Source organism: Daucus carota, chromosome 2, assembly GCF_001625215.2.
Source record: "Daucus carota subsp. sativus chromosome 2, DH1 v3.0, whole genome shotgun sequence".
Taxonomy (NCBI): Eukaryota; Viridiplantae; Streptophyta; class Magnoliopsida; order Apiales; family Apiaceae; genus Daucus; species Daucus carota.
The window spans coordinates 11,995,316-12,018,314 of NC_030382.2; the positions used below are offsets into that span (position 1 = coordinate 11,995,316).

Below are 22,999 nucleotides of genomic sequence, written 5' to 3' on the forward strand. Positions count from 1 at the left end.
TTTTTGAGTTTGGAGATGAGTGAGCGGAGTAACGGTGGGTTTTTAAATTTTGAAAAGGTGGAGTGGGTACGAAAGTTAATACTGTAGTAGTGTTGGTGAAGTTGTTAATTGATGAGCAAAGAAGTGGGTGTCAAATTTCTAGTTCGTTTTTGTTTGGAATTTAAATCCAAGAAATCATATTTTAGTTATTGATTGTACAGATGTGGTTGTTGATTTTGGACACATATTTTAATGACGTAATTACATAATTTATATTATAATTTATCTTTGAATATAAACTAGTTGAGAAGCCGCGCGTTGCGGCGGCATATAAAAATTATATTAATGATTTAATATTAATATTTGTAGAACAAAATACTCTTTCCCATAATTAAATAATCTGAAACAATATCAGATTAAAACTTTTAAGTTACTATATTCCATATATAATCTAAAACAAAATCAGATTATGAAACTTGCTTCTAATATAACCGAAACTAAAAAAAGGTAGTTTTAAATTTTGATATTTTTCATCTAAAAATTTTAGAAAATTAGAAAAATAGAACGGAGCGATGTGAGAGGCGCCACCTACACGCCCCTCGCTTCTCCTTTATATAAGTATATTGATGATTTAATGATTTAATTATAATTTTTTTATTTATAAAATAATAATTAATTACGAAATTGGGTGGTTAGTACATTTTAATATCTTAAATTGAATTATCAAAATCAACTACTTCAATTAATTTTAGATACGGAATGATGATGATGGAGGTAAAAGTTCTACGAAAAGTTTGCTTAAATAAAAAAAAATAGTGCATATTCTATAAATAAATATATCATATAAAGTTGGACTATTCAATCTAAATCCACGTAATTAGAGATGGCAATATTAAATCCGACCAGACACGAATTCAACGAGTATAGTATGAATTTGGGTTGGAGTTTTTAAAGTTCGGGTTGACCCAAAATTAATCCGAAAAAACTGGTTATTTTCAGGTTACTTGAAATTGACCCGAAACTACTCAAAAATGAATATAGAATATAAAAATCATATATGTTTATATAAATCACATGTATTTATATTTATTTTATAATATCTATTAGTTAAATTTAATAATAAATTATTTAGTTTAATAAAAATAAATTTATAATAATTATATTATATTTATTATTTTAAAAATACATTTATTAATAAATACAATGAGTCAGGTTCAGGTACCTTTTGGGTTAAGTATTCTAAACCGTTAGAAATTCAGATTGGTTTCGATTCGGTCAAATTTGTGATCCGGGATCACTAACCCTCCCCAAACCCTAAATTACCCGCCCTAGTTCCAATCAGTTCTATTCAATCTTGCGATTAAAGTAATGCAACATACCACTCATGCTCACGGCCGGCCCCGGATTAGGTCAATCGGGGACAATCTTGAAAAATTATAATAAAAATAAGAAAGTTGATGGCCGCGTGTGAATTTTTTTTATCGAAAAAATAACTGATATGAAATTTATAAGCACGGTCATTCTATGTCTTTAGAGAGTCCAAAGATGAAAAGAGAAAATAGATTTTAATTTTTTTATTTCACTAAATTTTATAATATAATCTGTAGCAATGCCAATTCGAATTTTAACCTACTTTAATAAGAAAATAAAGATTAAACAGATCCTCGATGATATCTACATGTGAGTGCATGCATAGTAATATAGTATTATTAATTTAGACAAAGACACGAGGTTAAATCAAAAATTTAATAGAAAGTTTAAGTTTGTTTTTTCTTGTAACTAAACCGATGTACTAGTGAAAATATATGGATTATGTTATAATATACTAGCTTCTATATTTAGAGAGCTGATGCTATAATAATAATTAGAGCAGAAAGAGAGCAGAGAGAATTCAAGAGCTGATGGATTTGTATTGCTCGGTGCATTTTCTTTATTCAGCTTGCATCCTATTTATAGCAAAGGAAAAGTAACAAGTAATAAATGCAATGCAGTAATTCTTCATGTTTATGCCATAGCTCAACTATTAGAACATTGACCACATGTCAATCATTATTTATAACGCTCCCCTTTGATTGTTATGGTGGTGTGGATCATAGATTGCCTCATTAAAACCTTGTCAAAGAAAAACCCAGTGGGATAAAAACTTTAACGAAGGAAAAAGAGTACAATCTCCCCTTGGATGAAAACATCAACCACTGAAGTTTTGCTGCAGCATATCCTTGAGTCGACGCATTCCAATGTTACGTCGCAACTTTGCAAATGTTGAATTCGGTAAGGATTTTGTGAACAAGTCTGCAAGGTTGTCACATGATTGAATTTGTTGTACATCAATTTCACCATTCTTTTGAAGTTCATGAGTGTAGAAAAATTTTGGTGAAATGTGCTTCGTCCTGTCTCCTTTGATATATCCCTCTTTCAGTTGATCAACACATGCAGTGTTATCCTCAAACATAACAGTAGGACTTCTCGTGATATCTGGTAATCCACACGATTCTTGAATATTCTTGATAATAGATCGCAACCAAACACATTCTCTACTGGCTTCGTGTATTGCAATTAGTTCTGAATGATTTGTTGAGGTTGCCACTGTAGTTTGCTTCGTGGATTTCCAGGAAATGGCTGTACCGCAATATGTGAATACATATCCAGTTTGTGATTTGCCAAAATGTGGATCTGACAGATATCCAGCGTCCGCATATCCAATCAATTGAGATGTCGAGTTTTCCGGGAAGAATAACCCAAAATCAATTGTTCCACGAAGATAACGAAATATATGCTTGATCCCATTCCAATGTCTGGCCATCGGAGCAGAGCTAAATCTAGCCAATAGATTCACAGCAAAGGCAATATCTGGCCTTGTATTATTCGCAAGATACATAAGTGCACCAATTGCTCCCAGATATGGGATTTTAGGACCAAGAACCTCTTCATCATCTTCTCGTGGTCGAAATGGATCTTTATCTGGTTCTAAAGATCTAACCACCATTGGAGTAGTCAACGGATGAGATTTATCCATGTAAAATATGCTCAAAACCTATTCTGTATATGTAGATTGGTGGAGGAAAATTCCCGATGACAAGTGCTCGACTTGTATACCAAGACAATACTTTGTCTTCCCAAGATCTTTCATTTCAAACTCTGTCTTTAGATATATGACAGCTTCATCAACCTCTGTAGCTGAACCTACAAGGTTTAAATCATCCACATATACAGCAATAATCACAAAACCAGATTGTGATTTTTTGATAAAAACACATGGACAAATTTGATTACTAATATACCCATTCTTTTGTAAATAATGACTAAGTCTGTTACACCACATACGACCAGATTGTTTCAATCCATACAATGATCGTTGAAGTTTAATGGAGTATATATGACGAGGTTTCTTGAACTCATCCATTTTTAATCCTTCAGGGATTTTCATAAAAATATCACTATCAAGTGATCCATATAGGTATGCAGTAACAACGTCCATAAGACGTGTTTCCAATTTTTCTTTAGATGCCATACCTAATATAAAACGAAAAGTAATTCCATCCATTACTGGCGAGTATGTCTCATGATAATCAATGCCAGGCCTTTGAGAAAACCCTTGTGCTACAAGTCGGGCTTTATATCACACAATTTCATTCTTTTCATTTCGTTTTCTTATGAATACCCATTTATTCCCAACAGGGTTCACACCAATAGGTGTTTGGACAACAGGTCCAAATACTTCTCTTTTACGCGATGAATTTAATTCTGTTTGAATTGCGTCTTTCCATTTAGCCAGTCTTTTCATTTTAGCCAGTCTTTTCTTCGACGGCATTCATCCACACTTTGTGGTTCAGGATCAGAATTTATGTCGACATCCAATGCCGCAGAATACACAAATACATCATCGATTATGGCTTTACTTCGATCCCATAATTTCATATCATGCACATAATTTATTGAAATTTCATGATTGTTTAATCCCGAACTTCAGGTACGGGAATCTCTTCAGGAGATAATACCACTTCAGGGGTATTTGCTTCTTCTGGAGCATGTGCCACTTCAGGGGCAATTTTCTTTGTTTTTCTTTTTCTTGGTGCAACATCTTTTGCACTGACCGGTCTACCACGCTTCAGGCGTGGCTTTGAATCTGTAACCAATTCATTTGTACTTGATTTTTGAATTGGTATATCTACTCTAGTTGGAGTATTTACTGCAGGTATATGAGATTTTATTACATTTCTAGAATCGTTAAATGCGTCAGGCATTTGGTTTGCGATATTTTGCATATGGATGATTCTTTTAACTTCAAGTTCGCATTGACCAGTACGTGGATCTAGAAAATGTAATCCTGATGCATTCCATGTTATGTCAGGATTAATCTTATTCACATGTTTATCTCCCCCTAAGGGAGGAAACAAAGATTCGTCAAAATGACAATCTGCGTATCGTGCAGTAATAAGTCTCTAGTTAGTGGTTCAAGATATCTAATTATAGATGTTGAATCAAAACCAACATAGATACCTATTCTTCTTTGAGCTCCCATCTTCGATCTCTGTGGTAGAGCAATCGGTACATATACAGCACTTCCGAAGATTTTGAAGTGAGAAATATTAGGAATTTGACCAAGTACCAGCTGTAGTGGAGAATGTTGATTATAGGCAGTTGGTCTAATCCTAATAAGATTAGCAGCATGAAGTATTGCATGACCCCAAATAGATGTAGGTAATTTGGCTTTCAATAACAACGGTCTTGCAATAAGTTGAAGTCTTTTGATAAAGGACTCAGCTAACCCATTTTGTGTATGTACATGAGGAACTGGGTGCTCAACTGAAATTCCTACAGACATGCAATAGTCGACAAAGGTTGCAGATGTGAATTCGCCGGCATTATCTAAACGAATTGACTTGATACAATGGTCTGGGAATTGAGCTCGCAACTTGATTATCTGGGCAAGTAATTTTGCAAAAGCATCATTACGAGTTGAGAGAAGACAAACATGAGACCATCTAGTTGAGGCATCTATTAGTACCATGAAGTACCCAAATGGACCAGATGATGGGTGGATAGGTCCACATATGTCGCCTTGGATCCTTTCTAGAAAACTTGGACTTTCAAGCTTAACTTTAGTAGGAGATGGTCGAGTAATCAGTTTTCCTAAAGAACATGCTGAACATGGAAGGTCATTTTTAGAAAGAACTTTAAGATCTCTAAGAGGATGTCCAGTAGAATTTTTTATAATACGACGCATCATAGAGACTCCAGGATGACCTAATCTTTCATGCCAAAGGGTAAATGAATTTGTATCTATGAGTTTGGAAGCAATGACATTGTGTGACTCAATGGTTCTGATTTTCATCATATATAATCCCGAGGAAAGTGAGTGAAACTTTTCTAAGATTTTCTTGTTGCTAGAATTAGCAGAAGTAATAAGGAGATATTCTTTACCAGCCTCAGAAGTGGTTTCCATGTGAAATCCGTTAAGTCTGATATCCTTAAAACCAAGAAGATTTCTAGTGGACTTACTAGAAAATAATGTATTTGGAATATGTAGGTGTGTACCATTAGGTAAGACGAAACTAGCTTTATTAAAACCTTCGATTATATTAGATACGCCAGAAATCGTTCCAACTTGAGCTTCAGATTTGATTATATAGGTAAAGTATTTTCGATTCTGTAGAATCGTATGAGTTGTACCACAATCAGCAATGCATATATCTTCAGTTGCCATTCTTCTCAGTTCCGGTAGGGTTTCGTGCTGATAACGTGTTATAATATACTAGCTTCTATATTTAGAGAGCTGATGCTATAATAATAATTAGAGCAGAAAGAGAGCAGAGAGAATTCAAGAGCTGATGGATTTGTATTGCTCGGTGCATTTTCTTCATTCAGCTTGCATCCTATTTATAGCAAAGGAAAAGTAACAAGTAATAAATGCAATGCAGTAATTCTTCATGTCTATGCCATAGCTCAACTATTAGAACATTGACCACATGTCAATCACTATTTATAACAGATTATAAAATTTCTGGGAATCTAATTTTTTTGCACCTGACTAGTCGACCTGGAGGCCCTCACATTGGGCCGAGCCTGTTTATAAGCGAAAATTAATCATATGATTGGGGTTTGAATTAGTTAGACTGATCAGAATTAATATTATTTAGTGTAAAAATGCTATTTTATTATTAACTAAATTTATAAAATTCTAATCATCAATATTTGGCTTAACATATTTCAAGTTGTTTTCAAATACATAATATTATAATATACAGAATATGTATATGTGCATCATTATTATATATATAAATATATTTTTAAATTATAAAGTTATAATGTGTTATATTATTAAGTGTTAAAATATTAATTTTTTGTTAAGTACATTCATAAAATATGATTAAATAAGATATGATTTTGTTAAAATAATCATTTTACTTCATTTATATATTTATTTTAAAATATTGGAATAAATTTAAAAATGTTATAATATTATTATTAAATACAATATTTAATTTTCATCAACTCATACAGAGAAAATTTATTTAAATTTATTTTAATTATATATTCAAAATTAGTAAAAAAAATTATTTTGAATATAACTAATAATTATAGCTAATACGGTCGAAGAAAAATCGCTATAGATTTAGTAAAATTTTAGCTAATCATATCATTAGTGTTGGAGATGCTTAGAGCATCTCCAAGGTTGAGACCTGTTAGTTAAAAAATTTATGTGTCATCCCATGTGTCATCTAAGTGACACTTTTAGATGATATTTAAAAAGAAATACTCTCCAATCATCATCCTTTAGTAAAAAGAATATAGATAATCATGTTTGAGTCAATATATTTGTTGAACTAGTAAAGCTATTATGTATAATTTTAACTTGATATAATTATACATAACCCCATTGGAGTGTTTTTCTCACCTGTTAGCAAAAAACTTGTATAAACAATTTACATAATCATTATAGCTAACAAATTTGGAAATCAGCATTGGTGATGCTCTCGGTGGCTATAAAAGTAGAAAAGCAAAACGTGAACAAAATTCTACAAGGCCATGTCTGCAGTTGTATGTTCACTGGGTTTGCATCACCTGTTTGCCACTTTGCTTAGAGGTTGGGTTTGGAACCATGGATGGTGAGACCCTTTGTAAAGCCCACCTTGTGTTTCACATTAATAATTTACTTTAGCTGCATTGAGCCCATATGCTGTAAACTTGGCCCAGCATACTCTTTTCCTGTACTACCGGTAAAGTCTAATTACACGAAGAAAATACAAAAGCTGCCAAAATTTAGTGGGTGTTTGGCACGGGCTTATAAGCCCAGCTTCTGAATTATAAGTTATAAGCACTTATTTGTACCGTTTGTGTAAGAATTCAAGAATTACTTAAAAAAAGCTACGATTACTAGATTTTGTCTCACGGCTTATACTTATTTCTCAAACACTTTTATCACTTATAAGTCTTAACTTGCTTCTAACTTCTACTTCACTTTTTTACTTTAAACAATAAGCACTTATTTTAAGTTCACCCAAACGGCCCCTAATTTTCCTGAAAATAAACCGCGTCGATTCTATGCTTTATTCCATCTTCACTTAACTATTTCTATCTCATTTGATCAAAAAAAACTATTTCTACTTCATTTTCACCGAAAATACTTAACAATTCTGTATCCATAAATTCAATGCACAAAAAACGAAATAAAAAATTCGTGAAGAATCTTCTTCTTCTTATATTCATAATACTCATACTCATACTCATAAATTCAATGCACAAAATAATTTCATTAAAATAATATTCTCTTTTTATCCCAATATATTATTTTAGAATGAATGGATAGTTTTATAAAATAATATTTTTTTATGCCGACGTAAATCGTAACAGCAAAAACCACGAAAACTCATAAAAGTTTCTTTTTCCATGTAATTTCACATGTTACTTTATTTTAACTAATAAAAAAGTAAACCAAATTTTCAGTGAAATACTCATACTCGTTTGTTTAGTCACAGTAACAATAATCTTTCCATTTCTCTTTACTCTCTCTCGCTCTCATCTCTCTCCCTCGCTCTCTCCCTCTCTCTCTCGCTTATTCTCATCATCACCACCTATACACACACCTATACACACAAAAAACAAAGAAAACACACACACCTCCACCTAGGGTTTAATCAAATCACCTCCTCATGTACTCCCCTTAACTCTCCCGATCATCGCGCATCTCCGTCCCGCGCAACACATGTCTTCCTTCCTCGACTCCACCGCTCACCAACGCATCAAGCGCAAACTCGACGATTACGACTACGACTTCGATGACGACGACGACGATCACTCCCCCGACTTAATCGCCGTCCGAATGCGCAAGGACGACTCAAACGACGCCGTTTCGTCCTTCCCCTCGGTAAACTCCCCTAATCACTTACTTAATCACTTAATCGTTCCCAATACGAGTTGTAGTTCCTCAATTGCGTCCTCTAGCCGCGGGCTCGAGGTTAATACGAGGATTCAGTTCTTCGTAAGGATGATTTCCGGGGGAAATACGCTTGTTTTTCAAGCGAATTGTTTTGATACTGTGAAATCGGTTCACGAGAGGATACAAGGGATTACTGGAATCCCGGTTATCGAGCAACGGTTAATTTATCGGGGGAAACAGCTGCAATGGGAGAAGACGTTGGCAGAGTGTGATGTTCAGAAGGATGCAGGGTTACAATTGGTTGGGAGGATGCGGAGCACTGATCATCCGCAGGCGTGGCAGGTTATTGATATGATGGTGTCAACGATTTGTCGGATGTGTAAAGGCGAGCGTGAGGTTTTTAAGAAGTGTGAGGGGATTAAGAGAGTGGATGTGAAGAATCAGTTGGCGGAGTTTTTGACGATGACACCTAAGACGTGTACGGAGCAGGCTGCGGGGCATTTGCAGATTTTTATATCGTCGTGCGCGCCTGCTGCGATCGTGATGTTGTATTTGTCGAGTTTGGATGGGAATAAGAAGTGTGCGGAGGATATGATAGGTCAGTTTATTAGTGCAATTAATATGTACCCAAAAAGTATTCATCCGCAATGTGCGCCTATTCTGTTGGAATTTTGTAAGTTGTTGAGACGGAAGTCACAGAATGATGGTATGTATAAGTTGTGTCGGTGTAGTCTTGGGTCTATGGTGGAATATATTGGGATTGGGCGGTCTATTGCGTGTAAGGGTAGTGAAATTAGTAAGGCACTCATTGCGTTTCAGGATATATTTATGTTTGTTAGTGAACTGGCTGCTAATTTAACTCATGATTTGACGGTAACGGTTGAGTCTGATACAGTAGGAGAGCAACCTTTGTTGAATGATGTTAGTGATTTTTCCGCGTTTTTGATTCCTTTGATAACTGTGATCAAGGAGCAAGTGATACTTGGGGGTCTTATCTCGATACCCTTTTCCGAGGTTGGTTATAATATCTCTTGTTATGGGGAAGAAATTAAGTTTCTGTATTCCATCTTTGTTGGATTGTTGGAAAAAATGTATCTTTGCCTTGGGAAAGTGGAGGTTTGGTTGGCACGAAAAGAGAAAGGGGAAGGCGAAATTCTTCGTCTAGGATGGTGCCATTATCTTGCTATATTAAAAGAATTAAATAGCATCTCTAAACTCTATCAAGGTGCGGAAGAAGCATTTTGGACAAAGTTAAGGCATAGAAAAGATTCTATATGTTTCCTAATAACCAGATATGCTAAGAGGAGCGATGATCACCGATGGATTCTTGAGCATAAAGAGGTTACTAATTTTGAGTGTAGGAGGCATCTTGCGATGATGTTGCTTCCCGAGGTTAAGGATGAATATGAGGAGCTACATGAGATGCTTATTGACAGATCGCAACTGTTGGCTGAATCTTTCGAGTATATTGCTCGTGCTGAAACTGAGACTCTGCGTGCTGGTTTATTTTTAGAGTTTAAAAATGAAGAAGCTACTGGCCCTGGTGTGTTGCGGGAATGGTTTTGCTTGGTCTGCCAAGAAATTTTCAATCCTCAAAATGCCCTCTTTGTAGCTTGTCCAAATGATCGGAGAAGGTTCTTTCCAAATCCAGGTATGCAAAATCTCTTTTAGCTAGTTTTTTCTGTATAATTCATTTTTTTTTGGCAGTACACAGGTTAGAAACTGTGCTTGATCAATGAAAAAGTGGTTTCTGGAACATTAAATATTAGCTTAACCAAATAGTTGGACATTACTGGTCAAAATATGCAAGCTTACTATGGTTTAAATATGTCTTATATGCTTAGAAGGTATTGAAGTAGAAACCACTGAAAAAATTAGCCATAATCAGTGATTACTGTTAGTAAAGGTGGGGCTTTGAGGTCTCAAAGTTGCTGATTAGAGACAGTTATTACGTCCCTGTTCTTTAACTCTTTCTGTTGCTAGTCAACTGTTTGAGTATGTATAGAAACATTACAATACCTGAGCTCTTCTAAAGTTGCTGTATACAGGTGCCTATAGTTGTGATTTTATCATCTTGCAGTACATAACACTGATCCCTATTCTTTATCGGTGATGCAAACATATCCATGCCAAAGTAGCTTAGACTTTTTCTCTAAGTTATTAACAACTGGTCTTGTGTTGAGGCTGTGTGAGTGAGGGTGGGAAAGAAGGATTAGATTTCAGTATGTGAACTAACCTGTTCTTCTATAGGTGCTTTTGGCTTTTGGGGGATGGCTGTATCCACCACCAGCCGTTTATAAAACTTTTCTACTTCATATGAACTATTCCTCTTAAAGTTTTAGAGAAAAAAAGTTTATCATAGTGTAAAAAGAATCTTGTTATCTCTCATTTTGTAATAAAAACTTATCATTTATCAAAATAGCAGTGCAGATGTAGAGTAAGAATCTTTATTTTAATTTGAAGATGTGACATTATGTGTTTTGACTTTGTTATACAAGGAAGTTGTTTAAGGTTGTATGGTGCCTAATCTTTGATGCATCACCTAGCATTTGATTTCTCACTTTGTTTACATTTAGGCAGTGAACTGGGGATTACCCTTTAAGTCTCCAAAATTGTCATTACTTGATGCATGTGTTTTGTATAATCAATTTGTTTGCAGCATCGAAAGTTCATCCTTTGCACCTAGAGTACTTTACCTTCTCTGGACGGGTTATTGCCCTTGCCCTGATGCATAAAGTACAAGTTGGGATCGTCTTTGATCGCATATTCTTCTTGCAATTGGCGGGTATGAATGTTACTCTGGAGGATATAAAAGATGCAGATCCATTTATGTATAGTAGCTGCAAAAAGATATTGGAAATGGATCCCGAGACAGTTGATCAAGATGCTCTTGGTCTAACATTTGTTCGAGAAGTTGATGAGTTGGGATCCATTAAAGTTGTTGAACTTTGCCATGACGGGAGAAATCTTTCTGTGAACAGTAAAAATAGGCGGGCGTATGTTGAGCTTCTCATACAACACCGTTTTGTCACATCCATCTCAGAGCAGGTATATCATTTTGCCCAGGGCTTCTCTGATATCATGAATTCTTCAGAGTACCAGAAGTTCTTTTTTCAAAGCTTAGAGCTTGAAGATTTTGATTGGATATTGTATGGCCGCGAAAGTACAATTTCTGTTGACGACTGGAAAGCTCATACTGAATACAATGGCTACAAAGAGGATGATCCACAAATATTATGGTTCTGGAAGGTATGTGCTTGCATGTTTTGCTTTTCATTGTTGTAAGTTTAGTGGTGTATATATAAGGTCATTCATGTTCTTATGAAATGCTTAGACCTGATTGTAGAATATCTTTTGTTCTATTTTTAATTTGGTCGGGAAATGAATATGTGGCTTAAAACATAAGCTATTAAGGTTGCTTTCACTTGGATGGCATGAAATGGAATGATGGGAGAATGGAATGAATAATTATAAAGAAGTCTTGTGGAGAAGAGAGTATGAGAAAATAGTGACTATATATGAGTGATTCTAAATTTTCTGTGATGAAGATTGTAGGAAAGCATGATATTAAAGTGGAATGAGCATTCGTTTTAAAACATGTGAGTTAGAATTCTAGTTCAAATAGTTTGTAATGGAATGATTAAAGGATGGAAACTATAGACATTTTCTCTAATCACCCCCAATTTAGAGTACAAATTTCGTTCCATTCTCCCTCGTTCCATATTATCCAAGTGAACGGCCTAAGGGATAAACACATTTTAGCGTTACAGCTCATTGAACCCCTCTTCTCTTGGTATTGAAAGGTTCACATTGATAATTTGAGCCTCAGTGGAGGTATCTTGTGTGAAAATTAAAATATCTGCATTTGGCCATCGCCAATAGAGAAAAGCTCTGCAGATTTGTTGTGTCTTTTGCTGATTCTCTGCAGAGATAGGCCATTATAACCTTGTTAAACCACTTCCTGCCCTTGTTATGCATCACGTACCACTAATTTGTTGTGGTACTTTGACCCTGTTATATGGATTTGTTTCCTGTGTGCCATTTTGTGTTTTCCAGCATGCTTTTGATTGAATTAGTAATTCTGTGAAACTATGTGCAGACAAGCCATCGGTTAACTAATTTTGTTTCTTAAAGGATGGCTTTAACTTGTTAATTAAAAACTGTTATAGATACTTTTAAGAGTGATAAATTAGTAACAGCTCAAAATAGCAGAAGAGTGGAAGTAAATTGAGTCTTTTGCTTTATGCATTCTCTTATATTCTGGTATTAGGCTTCTGGCTAATGAGTCTCGGCAAAAAACCAATATCTAAATAGTCTACAGTCCGCACAAAATGTCGAGTTGAGTTACTGACAACTTGGTTAATATCATAAATGTTTATTAGAGGTGATACCATGATACACTTATATGCATTGTTTGAATCTTCCTATTTTTGTGTTCAGTGTACACTCAAAAGTCCTAAACTTGTTTTTAGTTCACTGTCACCCCCTTTTTAATTTCCGAATTTTGCATTTTAGACTTTAAACCTGTTTAGACATAGGGAAGCAAAGAAAGTAAAATTTTTGTGCAGCAATGGTGGTATATCTTAAGAAAATGCATGTTGTAGTTGGTGTGTATTTTATTTGAACAATGACAAGCATCTTAAATGCAACTTAAGAAGTTATCATAAAGTTGTTTGTAGTTGCCTTAATAAAATTTTTCTTTTGAAACCTGATTTTGAATTAAGCCGTCTTTGTTTGTGATTGTGCGATTGGGGTGTATTCATTCATTCGTATTGTATTGCGGTGTCTTCTCTGACGTTAAACTTTGAGCTTTAAGGTGCCCTTTTTGTTCTTATCTTCCTTTGAACTTCAACGGCTTTACACAGATGATGTATATTATATATTCGGAGCAACACTCGAGTGAAAACCTAAAAACCTCATACATTATCATTCCCTGTTAAATCATACTCCTTTCATCCCATTATACATGTCTCTTTGACTTTTTGCATGTAATTTAACGCGCATAAAAATTATACTTCTGATGAATATTTTTGAATTTCTTTTTCTGAATAAGATAAGCCATAAACTATTATTCACATAAGAAAAAATCAAAAATATTAAGCGGAAGTATTTTTTTATTATGCTTGTAAAATTACGTGGAAAAAGACATGGGACGTGTATAAGGGGACGGAGGGAGTAATAACTAAATAATTTTAGTTTAAAAAGAATGAAAAATTGCATAATAAATTTAATTTCATTATTTGCACAACCAATGATTCTCATTGATTAAATTGTAGAACCAAGCCTTAAAACTAATGTTTTTTTAATATAAAAATTTACGTATTTAACTTAAAAGTAAACATAAAACATTTTTTTATGTTACTATTTATTAAGTTTACCATAATAGTCCATTGTTTGAATTTTAATCACAAGCTAGTATCGCTCTTAATAAATTTTATGTTATTATGTTGTCTCCTATTGATTAAAATTTAATTTAGATCAAGAGCAATATCAATGGTTGCCTGGTTATCACCGAAGGGTTAGAAACAACATAAGTAATAGCAAAACCAAGATCGGCTAACAAAGACTTTAACCTCATAACTTGAGTTATAATTGTAGCAAAGGCCCTGTATTCAGCCTCTGCTGTACTAAGTGAAGTAACACTTTGTTTCCTAGCTTGCCTAGAAATCAGAGAAGTTCCCAATTGCATATACCGACTTAGCAAATGAACAGAATAGCTGATGTTTGGCCTAATAAAGGTCAAATAAAGCACTTTACCCACTTAGACTTCGATATAGAGAAGGATTATTGATGAAAGGGCCCGAGTTGTCATTATCATATAACTTGACATGCTAATGTAAAGGTATCAACGTAAACCATTGCTAAAATAGTATTGGTTCCTTGTTTATGAATAAAAATGGAGTATTCTGCTAAAGATTGCCTGAACCCAAAATCTATCAAGAAATCTAAGAGTTTTGTGTTCCACTCCCTGGAAGCTTGCAGTAAATCATATAATGATTTCTGTAACTTGTAAACTAAATATGCGAATCCAGTGATGTTTTAGCCCAGAGGAAGAAGGTCCATATTCATTTCTTCATGGAGATCTCCATGTCAGAAGGCATTGTCTGTATCAAGCTAATAAACAGGCCATTCTTTTGAGGCTGCAACAGCAAAAACTGATTTAACTGTGACTTTTTTTGCTACCGGTTCAAAAGTATCATGAAAGTCCACCTTTTCTTCTTGGGTGTACCCTTTTACAACCAAACAAGCTTTATATCTTTCGATCTTATCATTAGCATGATACTTAATTTTGTAAGCCAACATCCTATAGTTTTCTTACCAGGTGGTAGAAAAAGAGTCCAAGTGTGGTTACGTTTTAAAGCATCTAACTTCTTGTTCATTCCAGCAACCCAATTTTCATTCAAAACTGCTTGTGCAAAGGTTTTAGGGTCCTGTGGTTTGCATTGCATTAGCGATAAATGCTGCATGACTTAAAGAAATGGTATGTGAAGAGATATAATTGTCAATATGATATTTGACAACTGAAGGAGCTGGAGTACTTGGAAGATTATAATCTAGAGCACCACACACCACACAGGGCGTTTGACAACTCTTGTAGACTTCCTAACTGAAGGCAAGACTAATTGATCCTGCTCAGGATGTTAATTTACTAAAGTGTCAACATCTAACATCAAGTGGTGAACTGATTTAATCATCAGAAGGTACTGAGCTAGCAAGAAGAGATGTGTTCTCAGGAGATTGAAGTGAGGATTGTTGTGCAATAGGTGAAGAATGTGTGTTGATCCATGGGAGGTTGTGTTGTGAGAGGTGTAAAATTGTATGGCTCAAAGACAAAAGTGTTGTGTAATAGGTGAAGAATGTGTATGTTGATCCATGGGAGGTTGTGTTGTGAGAGGTGTAAAACTTTATGCCTCACACAGGGCGTTTGACAACTCTTGTAGACTTCCTAACTGAAGGCAAGACTAATTGATCCTGCTCAGGATGTTAATTTACTAAAGTGTCAACATCTAACATCAAGTGGTGAACTGATCCAATCATCAGAAGGTACTGAGCTAGCAAGAAGAGATGTGTTCTCAGGAGATTGAAGTGAGGATTGTTGTGCAATAGGTGAAGAATGTGTGTTGATCCATGGGAGGTTGTGTTGTGAGAGGTGTAAAATTGTATGGCTCAAAGACAAAAGTGTTGTGTAATAGGTGAAGAATGTGTATGTTGATCCATGGGAGGTTGTGTTGTGAGAGGTGTAAAACTTTATGCCTCACACAGGGCGTTTGACAACTCTTGTAAACTTCCTAACTGAAGGCAAGACTAATTGATCCTGCTCAGGATGTTAATTTACTAAAGTGTCGACATCTAACATCAAGTGGTGAACTGATCCAATCATCAGAAGGTACTGAGCTAGAAGGTACTGAGCTAGCAAGAAGAGATGTGTTCTCAGGAGATTGAAGTGAGGATTGTTGTGCAATAGGTGAAGAATGTGTGTTGATCCATGGGAGGTTGTGTTGTGAGAGGTGTAAAATTGTATGGCTCAAAGACAAAAGTGTTGTGTAATAGGTAAAGAATGTGTATGTTGATCCATGGGAGGTTGTGTTGTGAGAGGTGTAAAACTTTATGCCTCAAAGACAAAAGTGTTTCCGTTGTTAAAAAAACAAATGGAGAGGAATATTTGGTTAACCAATCGTGAACAGGATCTGTAACAGCTGGTGTATGAGACTGAGTTAAAAAAAGAAGGAAAATTGTTTCATGAAAACGTAAAGACCTAGCAATGCTCAGAATTTGTTTTTGTTTACGTTCCACTCTCCCAATCTGTGCAGGAGCATTGACACAGAAGCTTGTTAACAAATCTCCAACAAAATTGGTACCATCCGGTAGTGCAACAATGATTGGTTTAGACGAACATATCACTTTTGTGAGTAAGTCAATAGAGCAACACATGTGGTATGTTGCTCCTGTATGACTTTATTTACTAACCAGACCATGTGAGACATCAGAATGTATTGCATGAATTGTAGATTCAGATAAGCTTGAAAAAGCCATACCAGTGGTCCTCGGGGCTCTTATAGCCTTTATTAGACCCAACAAACATTTGCATCATCTGTTTGAATTGATTGATCTGCTGCTGCATTTGGGATATAGAAGAACTGGATTGTGCAGAATCAACATTGACTTGATCAGCGTTAAGAGTAGAAGGAAGATTTCTTAATTGAGCATTAGATGCAGTAGTGGAAGTTGGCTTCTCCTTTTGTTTTCCAATTTGGAGGATAACTAATGAGTTTGAAACCGTTCTTCCGTGTACGTCGTGTGAAGTTGCAGAAAGTACACCTGATGACTTGCTTAATGACAGTAGAACCAGGTTTCTTATCAGTCTTGATAAAATTTGGCTGTTTAACCATTGCTGCAACATAATTGTCGGTCCAAACCGAAGAATTAGCAACATGAATCTGCAAAACAATTGATGCTCGTCTAGCCTTCTCATCTTGCTTGACATATGCATAAGCTTGTGACAAAGAAGGAAGATGACTCATCATGAGAATCTGACCACAAATATGAGAATTGCTATCATGCAAACCCATGAGAAACTGCAAAAGCTTACGATTCCGTAACTTGTGAGCACCACAAACACAATTTACAGGTAGTTCAAGAACTGCATATTCATCCCACTAACCGTTCAGTTTGTGGAAATATGCTTAAATAGAGGTGTTGCCCTGCTCAATACTGTGGATATTACGCAAAACTTGATAATGCAATGTCCATTAACACCGTAAAAAGGCTCTTGTAACTCATTTTGTACATCCTTTGCAGAAGTGACAAAGTAGAGACTTTCAACTTATATCACCAACTACAGAATTTAAGATCCAAGTGATGATCATATCATTCACTCCTCATTGTGCATACAAAACAGAACCAATTAGGTTGTTGAAAGGTACCATTCACAATAAAAAATTTATTGCGAGCACTATGAGCAATATGCATAGATTGACTCCAAGGAGCATAATTCTCAGGTCCCATCAACTTTTTAGCAATTAAAATTATTTCAGGATGATCATCATTATGAAGAAAAAGAGGATGTGAATTGTTCTTAATCAAATTTACATCAAATTGAAGTGATTTATTTGAATTTGGTTCAACTGGTGGAACATTAGTTGTACAAGTAGTGCTCGATCCCGTGCCTTGAACAACATTCATATAAATATATGGCAACATGACTAAATCAATAATGAAACTAGGGTTTCAATAACGGAGACCAACGACAAATCGGCGTATCGAAATCTCAATTCAACACACAAACTATTGATACAAATGAAGATCGTGATCTCAAGCACGAAGTCGAAGTCCGGTCGCAAATGCAAGCAAAAAAAACAATCGCAAAATCACTGAATATTAATCAAAGAAGAGGAATGTAATATCAGATGAATCGAAGAAATACAAAACTTCATCCATAAGATCCAGTCATGGCTGGCTCTGATACCGTAATATATTTAGAACTATATCTAAGAATATACTAGAAGCTTGAAGGAGAAGAAACGAAAATGTACTTAGAATTAATCAACTGTTTGTTATAGAGAGATGTTATATATATAGCCTATTCACAAAGTCAACAAGCCAAACATAAAATCTACTACAAAATGTTTTAAGCCCACACATTGTTTAACAAAGCAACATTTACTTGAGCCTGCATAGCCCTGTATATAGTGTGCTTATAGTAAGGTTTTTCAATGCTGGTGATGACTACAGTAATATAAAGTAAATTTGGACGGTTGATTATGAAATGATTTGTGGTTGGAAACAAGCTTGTTAAGTCGACAAGTTCAGCCTAGGCGTCCAAATACCTTCAAATTGATTAGTCGACAAGTCGCACGACTAGTCTTAAAATGTTGTAAAATAGGCGACATACATATATTTAGAGTAATTGTATTATATAACATTATTTAACACATCAATTCCATAATTCAAATAAAACTAATAGATAATAAGTTCAATTACTCAAAGTTATATAGTGAAAACAACTAAAAAAACACAATAATGCATCAAAGAGTCAAATAAACTAAACAAACGCAATCATGCATCAATGAGATCGGAAATGAAGGAGATGGGATGAAGGTAGTTAGAAACGATGACTTTAGGTTTCTATTAAAAATCACGTAAGTTTTATTAAAAACCCTTAATTTTTAAGTTCAGGTCAAGTAATTAGCCGGGTTCAGTCATGGGTCGATGTTCTCTGCTATGTCGACTTGTCAACTACTTGCCGACTAGTCGTCGACTTGACAACCATGGTTGGAAATGAGTCTTAGGTTCTTGGAGTAAAACTAGTTTGCAATTGATTGTTAGCCTTTATATATACATATTTGTATCAAACTTAATATATTAAATTATTGAATTATAATTGGTGTGTATAATGTGTATGAGTGTATCTGTTGTGCATTATTCTAATTATATTACTATGTAGTGTTTGCAGTATATAAATATCATTCTCCATTTGGACCCATGGTATTTACATTACAAAACCTCTTTTTATTTTCTTTCGAACATAAAAAGAATAGAGAACATATTATATTTAATCACAAAACCTACTTCTAATTGATTTAGAACATCAAAAATATAAATTATGTATTATATTTAAATATTATACATAAATAGATATTTATTATTTTATAATCTTAACTGTTCATCAAATAATAATATATAACGGTTCGTATTTATTCTGTTGTATTTAGACATATACATAAATAATTACACAATCTGCTTCTTATTTAATTTTTACAAAACCTCTATTTATGTGTTTAGAACATTAAAAAAAAAAAAAATACTATTTACAAAACCTACTTCTATTTAACTTAGTACATTGAAAGTATAAATTTTATTTATATTTGGATATTATATAGATATATCTTAACTGTTATCAAAAAATAAGATCTTACGGTTCATATTTATTTCACGGTACTATACCAAAGAACCAAATTATCCTCCTTCCGCTCCTTATATATATATATATATATATATATATATATATATATATATATATATATATATATATATATAAAATAGGGATAGGAGTCATCACGTTGTAAGATTTATCCTTATTTATCCTAAAACTTGCCAGGGAAGTTGTACCATGACCATAAGTATATCATACCCATCACTTAAATCACGGGTACAATTATGAGAGAGATATTATAGGAGATTATATTTTTTTAAAAACTCGTCCCGCAAAGTGGAATGTTTGATTGACTTCAAATGATTTTTAGTGATAATAGTCGAGTTTTTCAAGTTAAAGCTTAGGATTGTCGTCTTCATCATGCATATGCCAAATGAGCATGTATTAGTTGTGCTTGACCTTATTCAGTCTACTAAGTAGTGGATTGCTATGTTTAATGATATGTTTAGGTTATCCATGAAAACCCAATTGTTGTTTTTTGGTCTGCTCTTAGACTTGGCCTGCAGTTGAATCGCTTTAACCCATATATTTATGATTTTCTATAGTGAATTGATCCAAGTTGATTATTTTCGTTTTTTTTATCATGTCCCTTTTTAAATTTGTTCTCAGCAAGTAGTGACTGGTATAAATAATAAAATATACCGTCTGAAGCTTTGGGCATATAACTAATATTCTTAAATCTGGGTATAAAGATATACAATCATAAAATAATAAGATAACGGATATGAACATAAACACCAAGATTACTTGAGTTCAAAAATGATTTGCAACTGTGTCTGAATGTCATACTAAGAGGTACTAAAGGGGCAGTGCTCTAGCCATAGGTTGAGGGTTGAAGTGTTATCATTGACATGCGTGCATGGGTAATAAGTAGGCAGAATGTGGTTGTTTAAGTATAAGATATAATTAGATATAACAGAAATTTTCTTAAATCCCATGTATGATTTCATAATTTAGCCTAGAACCCCAGGGTGTAGGAGGAACTCTACTTCCTCAGATTCCTCTGTGATCCTTAGCAGGTCATGTAGATTCCTCATCTATTTGATTGGAATATATCGTAAAACAGATGTACATGCTTATAGATAGAGTGAGTTTTTATTCCTAATTTATATTTATATATTGAGAGTTAACATGGTAAAACTTTAAGTTTTTGATCTTCATATTAGTGTATGCCTATAGGGTGTATAAGATGAATAACATAGAAGGTATACTACTAATTGTACTAGGAAACTGCCAAGAAGGCGAACAGAGTTGCATCTAGGTGTTTAGAGCACTGGTTAAATTAAATTATCCCTTGTAAGAAGTGTTCTGGGGCCATGGAAACATCTAAATAGTGAGTTGAATTTAGTCTTATTTAAATGTCCAGTTCTTTATCGAAATGTTCTAAAAGTCAATTAATATTTCAGCATAGTGAGCAAGTACTCTGAATTCTCTAGAGTTAGTCATCTTGTTAGAAACGAATAGGTAAGCCAGCTTACTCGTAAGGCTCTCAACTAATAATAAAAATGGAGAGAGAAACATTTGTCCCGCCATCTTCCAAGAACTTTTGTAATTTTTGCTTGTTTTATGAAGTTCACAAACATATAGATGCATAACTCTTGGTGTGCCTACACTTGCTTGTTCTGTTTTTCTTCTGTTCAGTTAACATCATTGTGCCCACATGTTATTATGCTAAGGATTATGTATTTTATGATAAAATGTGATTGGGATAATTAATTCATTAGTCCCTCAACTATAGGCCATTTATGGTTTAGGTCCCTGAACTAAAAAGTCTAATAAATAAGTCCTTTAACTTTCAAAAAATCTGATTCGCGTCCCTCAGTCAGAATTTGACTAACGGATGTTAGTCAATGCTGACGTGGAAATCGAAAATAAAAATAAAAATGACCAGGAAAATGACGTGGCAAGCGAAATTCACGGATTGAAGTGAAATTTTGATATGTTAATTTACGAGTAATTTCAAGAACATCGCTGGTGAAAGTTTTCGATTTTGAATTCACTAACGTACAGAAATCTACCCGTTAATCTCAAGAACAGGAAAAAAACACTTACGAAAATCTGCATATTTCTATACGTTAGTGAACTCAAAATCGAAAACTTTCACCACCGATGTTCTTGAAATTACTCGTACATTAACATATCAAAATTTCACTTCAATCCGTAAATTTTGTTTGCCAAGTCATTTTCAAGGTCATTCTTATTTTTATTTTCGATTTCCACATCAGCATTGACTAACATCCGTTAGTCAAATTCTGACGGAGGGATGCGAATCAGATTTTTGAAAAGTTAAAGGACTTATTTATTGGACTTTTTAGTTCAGGGACCTAAGTCATAAACGGCCTATAGTTGAGGGACTGATGAATTAATTATCCCAATGTGATTTAAGAAGGGAATCTCATATAAGATTCTGCTAGCATTGACTACTCGGTACTGGGAAAAATAATAAATATTATGTTGATAACAGAGAAGGGGCTGTCCAATATGATAGTGGCCTTCCAAGACGTTAGACCTTTCCTGTTACTTAATTCTATAATTTAGCGCCACTAGAGAAATATTCCTTATGGTTTTTTTTGAAGCGACGATTATTACTACCACAACATGAATGATTGATCTCATAAGACAAGAGAGTTCTATATAAAATATAACCTACGGTATCTCCCAAGCCTTAAAATGCCTTGTGAATGTGTCCCAAAAATGCAGTCATCAACCTCCTGTTAATAGTCTCCTCTGTCAACACCAGCTGGAAAACATATTTTACTAATAAGTATTGTCATACCGTGTCTCTTATCGATTTTTCATGATTATAGTCATTAGATTGCATTTCTAATCTACCTTAAATGTTCAGATATGTATTCTGCTCACAATCTTGTGTCAACAAGGTATTGTCTCGAGCCAAAGATGTTGTGGACTTGTCGACAACAGTTTTTTCTTTTTATAAAGTGCAAATTTGGGCACTAGTGCTGGCTCTGCTCACTCAATGAACCAGCAAGCTATTTCTTATTTCCATTCATTGATAGATTTGTAGATTTGTTAGACAAAGCAAGATTACTGTTTTTCTAGCCTAATTGCTAAAATTATCTTTGATAAATTTGCAGACTATTGCGGAAATGTCAGCAGAGCGAAGGAAGGTTCTTCTCTTTTTCTGGACTTCAGTGAAATATCTACCAGTAGAAGGTTTTAGTGGTTTGGCTTCGCGTCTCTACATCTACAAGTCCACAGAGACCCATGATCGCTTGCCTTCCTCACACACATGCTTCTATAGGTTGTGTTTTCCACCTTATCCATCTTTAAAAGTCCTGCAAGATCGTCTCTCTGTTATCACTCAGGAGCATGTTGGATGCAGCTTTGGTACTTGGTAAATCAATAGTTGCATCATTGGGACCAGAAAGAAAAAACTTGGCCGTACATACAAATCTTTATTCACAGCTTGTACAAATTATAGGTTAAATTATCCTTTTTGAATTGTAGACTTGTAAGAAGTTGCAATTTCTTTTGTGGTTCCGTTAATGAATATTGTAGTTCCTTCTTTTTTGTTGTCAGTTGTCTATATAGGTATATAACATTAAATAAGGCAAGAAGTAAATCCCTCCCTACGTTATTTGCTTTTATTGTTTTCAAGGTGTACTCTCTTGAGAGTTGGATAAACCTATTTAAAAATTAGCGGACATGTATGCTATAGGTTGCTGGGTTCGTTAAAATTTTAAACT

General features: G+C 34.4%; 1 protein-coding gene across 1 annotated transcript; it reads left to right on the forward strand.

The window, feature by feature from the left end:
- The first annotated feature begins 7,944 nt into the window (after positions 1-7,944).
- On the forward strand, positions 7,945-22,910 carry LOC108209290 (E3 ubiquitin-protein ligase UPL5). The gene is made up of 3 exons (XM_017380113.2): positions 7,945-10,010; positions 11,019-11,608; positions 22,388-22,910. The coding sequence occupies exons 1-3, from the start codon at positions 8,186-8,188 to the stop codon at positions 22,649-22,651; spliced, it is 2,679 nt and encodes an 892-aa protein (XP_017235602.1). The 5' UTR covers positions 7,945-8,185; the 3' UTR covers positions 22,652-22,910.
- The last annotated feature ends 89 nt before the right edge of the window (positions 22,911-22,999 follow it).